General features: G+C 36.0%; 1 protein-coding gene across 1 annotated transcript in view; it reads left to right on the top strand.

Annotated features, from left to right (window-relative positions):
• Positions 1-3,151, top strand: part of LOC106473876 (degenerin deg-1-like) — a 44,146-nt gene extending 40,995 nt beyond the window's left edge. Inside the window, exon 12 of the mRNA XM_022402270.1 lies at positions 480-3,151. Coding sequence (XP_022257978.1) covers positions 480-674 — 195 coding nt within the window. The 3' untranslated portion in view covers positions 675-3,151. The remainder of the gene's footprint in view (positions 1-479) is intronic.
• The last annotated feature ends 6 nt before the right edge of the window (positions 3,152-3,157 follow it).

Here is a 3,157-nt window from a genome sequence, read left to right as displayed (position 1 = left end):
TGAAAGATATGTGTTGTGTTTTAACCAAAAGGTAGTACCATTCAGTTTGTTCCTATAGAATTTGGATGGATTGGGTATATGAAAGATATGTGTTGTGTTTTAACCAAAAGGTAGTACCATTCAGTTTGTTCCTATAGAATTTGGATGGATTGGGTGTGTGAAAGATATGTGTTGTGTTTTAACCAAAAGGTAGTACCATTCAGTTTGTTCCTATAGAATGTGGATGGATTGGGTATATGAAAGATATGTGTTGTGTTTTAACCAAAGGGTAGTACCATTCAGTTTGTTCCTATAGAATTTGGATGGATTGGGTGTGTGAAAGATATGTGTTGTGTTTTAACCAAAAGGTAGTACCATTCAGTTTGTTCCTATAGAATTTGGATGGATTGGGTATGTGAAAGATATGTGTTGTGTTTTATCCAAAAGGTAGTACCATTCAGTTTGTTCCTACAGAAATGGTTTGTTATTTTACTTAATAGACCCAGGATATTCTGAGCTCCGTTGGTGGACAAATTGGACTATGGCTTGGCATTTCCATCATTAGTACGTTTCAGACAATCATGCATTTAACACGACGCGTCTCAAATCGCTACAAGAACAGAAAGTCTCCGGTGACTACTATAGCAGCGTCACCTGGAAGAAATAAGTCCACCTGGGACGACACAGGAAACTGAAGGACGGGAAGTAATGTAGACAAAGAAGGGTTCATGAATAATTTTCAGATATGTTGTAATATTTTCTTTTGTTTTCTGATGCATGCTGATAAACCACAAAATGTTATTTTAGTTTGCATTGTTATACGATAATTTTTCTGTTATTCGAGTGTGTTAATATCGTTTCCTTTTGTTTTTGATATTTCGAGTTTAATTTTAGGAAATGATCAAATAAAGGGTCACTGTTTAGAGATTTTATTAATTTGGCACGGCACAGCAGGAGGTTTGGGAGGGATCAATTAAATGGACATCCGAGATAGAATCCAAATAATTGGTTTCCCGGGGTACTCGAGGATAAAGAAAATCCTCCTTCGCCCCACTCGCGAAATTAATTACAAGAAACGTAAAAAAAAAAGAAACGCATGTTAATGCATGCAATGCATGTACATATATATATATATACACTTACTCGCGAGGAATGTAAGAACGTGAGAGGCACGAGAGGCAGAAGTGAAGAGGTTAAGGCAAGGTATTCAAATAAATTGGCCCTTTTCGGGGGGACGGGAATCTGTAGATCCTATGTCCGATTTAATTTTGATGGGGGGGGGCGGATTACCCGGAGAAAAGCCACTTTCACTAGATGGGGGGGGGGGGCACTAATAAGTTCCTAACTAGTGCCTAAGATGTAGACTGTGGAAGATTTGTTGAGTTAGATGCTGTGTTTCAGAGACCCGAAAAAGATATAAAACAAAATAATTACAAAGTTTAACATCGACGTCGGGAATGTTGGATTTAATTCACCATGAAGTTAACTAGTCGTTCCACGACTGGTAGGTAAGATTTCAGGGGAATTTTGGCTTTAGCTGATTTGGAGGCCCTAGTCATGATTCCTTTGAGAGTTGGATGACATGACTGTGGTGGCTTCGTCATCCATTTTTCGAGAAATAATAGCTACTGATTGGGATTGTCGATGAAGTTCTTATTCGTGTTCTGTGATGCGGGTTTGGAAGAAGGTGGCGGCTGGCGGGGTGTTGTAGTGGCAGTGGTAGTCCGGGTAATCCTGATCTGCTGGGTATGTCGTAGTATTTCGTGAGTAGTAATAGACCAATAAATGGGAACAATAATACACAAAATCTTGTTATTATTATCATTAAATGTGGTTCATTTCTTCTGCGACAAATCCCTTCAATGTCGTATAGTATCTATAGCCTTGCATTAAAGTTTTTTTTTGTAACATTTCAAGCTTCTTTGTGATTTTATTAATTTGTCACATTTCCATTGAAAATATCGATAACTGGAATTCTCCTTTTTCTCATCTAACTGTCTTTCTTAGCAATAAGAAAATATTAAGACCTGACCTTCCGGTCTACTGAAATAGTTCACTGAAAATTTTACTTTTAGTGTGTTAAAAAATGTAAATCTCGGATACTTTTCTAGTCTATCCGAAACGGAATAAGCTTGAACGTTTCTTAAGCTACAGTTTCTCTGTCACTGTGTAACGCATACAGCTTAATGTTGATCCTTTACCTAATTTACGGTTTTCATTATTGGTCACTGTTTAACCAGATCAGTATATGTTTGCTTTTCGGCTACTATTCAACCAGATCAATACATTTGTTTGTTTGTCACTGTTGAACCAAATCAGTTCATTTGTTTCTTGGTTGCTATTCAATCGCATCAGTATATTTGTTTTTGGCTATTATTCAACCAGATCAGTAAATTTGTTTGTTGGTTACTGTTGAACCAGATTTGAACATTTGTTTGTTGGTTACTGTTGAACCAGATTGGTATATTTGTTTGTTTGTCACTGTTGAACTAGATCAGTACATTTGTTTCTTGGTTGCTATTCAATTGCATCAGTATATTTGTTTTTGGCTATTATTCAACCAGATCAGTGCATTTATTTTTTGGTTATTGTTCGACGATATCAGTATATATTTGCTTTTTGGCTACTATTAAACCAGATCAATACATTTGTTTGTTTGTCACTGTTGAACTAGATCAGTACATTTGTTTCTTGGTTGTTATTCAATCGCATCAGTATATTTGTTTTTGACTATTATTCAACCAGATCAGTACATTTGTTTGTTGGTTACTGTTGAACCAGATTTGAACATTTGTTAGTGGGTTACTGTTGAACCAGATTGGTACATTTGTTTGTTTGTCACTGTAGAACCAGATCAGTATATTTGTTTCTTGCTTGTTATTCAATCGCATCAGTATATTTGTTTTTGGCTATTATTCAACCAGATCAGTATGTTTGTTTATTGGTTACTGTTGAACCAGATTTGAACATTTGTTTGTTGGTTACTGTTGAACCAGATTGGTACATTTGTTTGTTGCTTACTGATGAACCAGATCAGTACATTTGTATGTTGGTTACTGTTGAACCAGATCAGTATATTTGTTTGTTGGTTACTGTTGAACCAGATTTGAACATTTGTTTGTTGGTTACTGTTGAACCAGATTGGTACATTTGTTTGTTGCTTACTGATGAACCAGAT

Source organism: Limulus polyphemus, unplaced genomic scaffold (assembly GCF_000517525.1).
Source record: "Limulus polyphemus unplaced genomic scaffold, Limulus_polyphemus-2.1.2 Scaffold6588, whole genome shotgun sequence".
Taxonomy (NCBI): Eukaryota; Metazoa; Arthropoda; class Merostomata; order Xiphosura; family Limulidae; genus Limulus; species Limulus polyphemus.
This window is presented reverse-complemented; position numbering and strand designations above follow the sequence as displayed.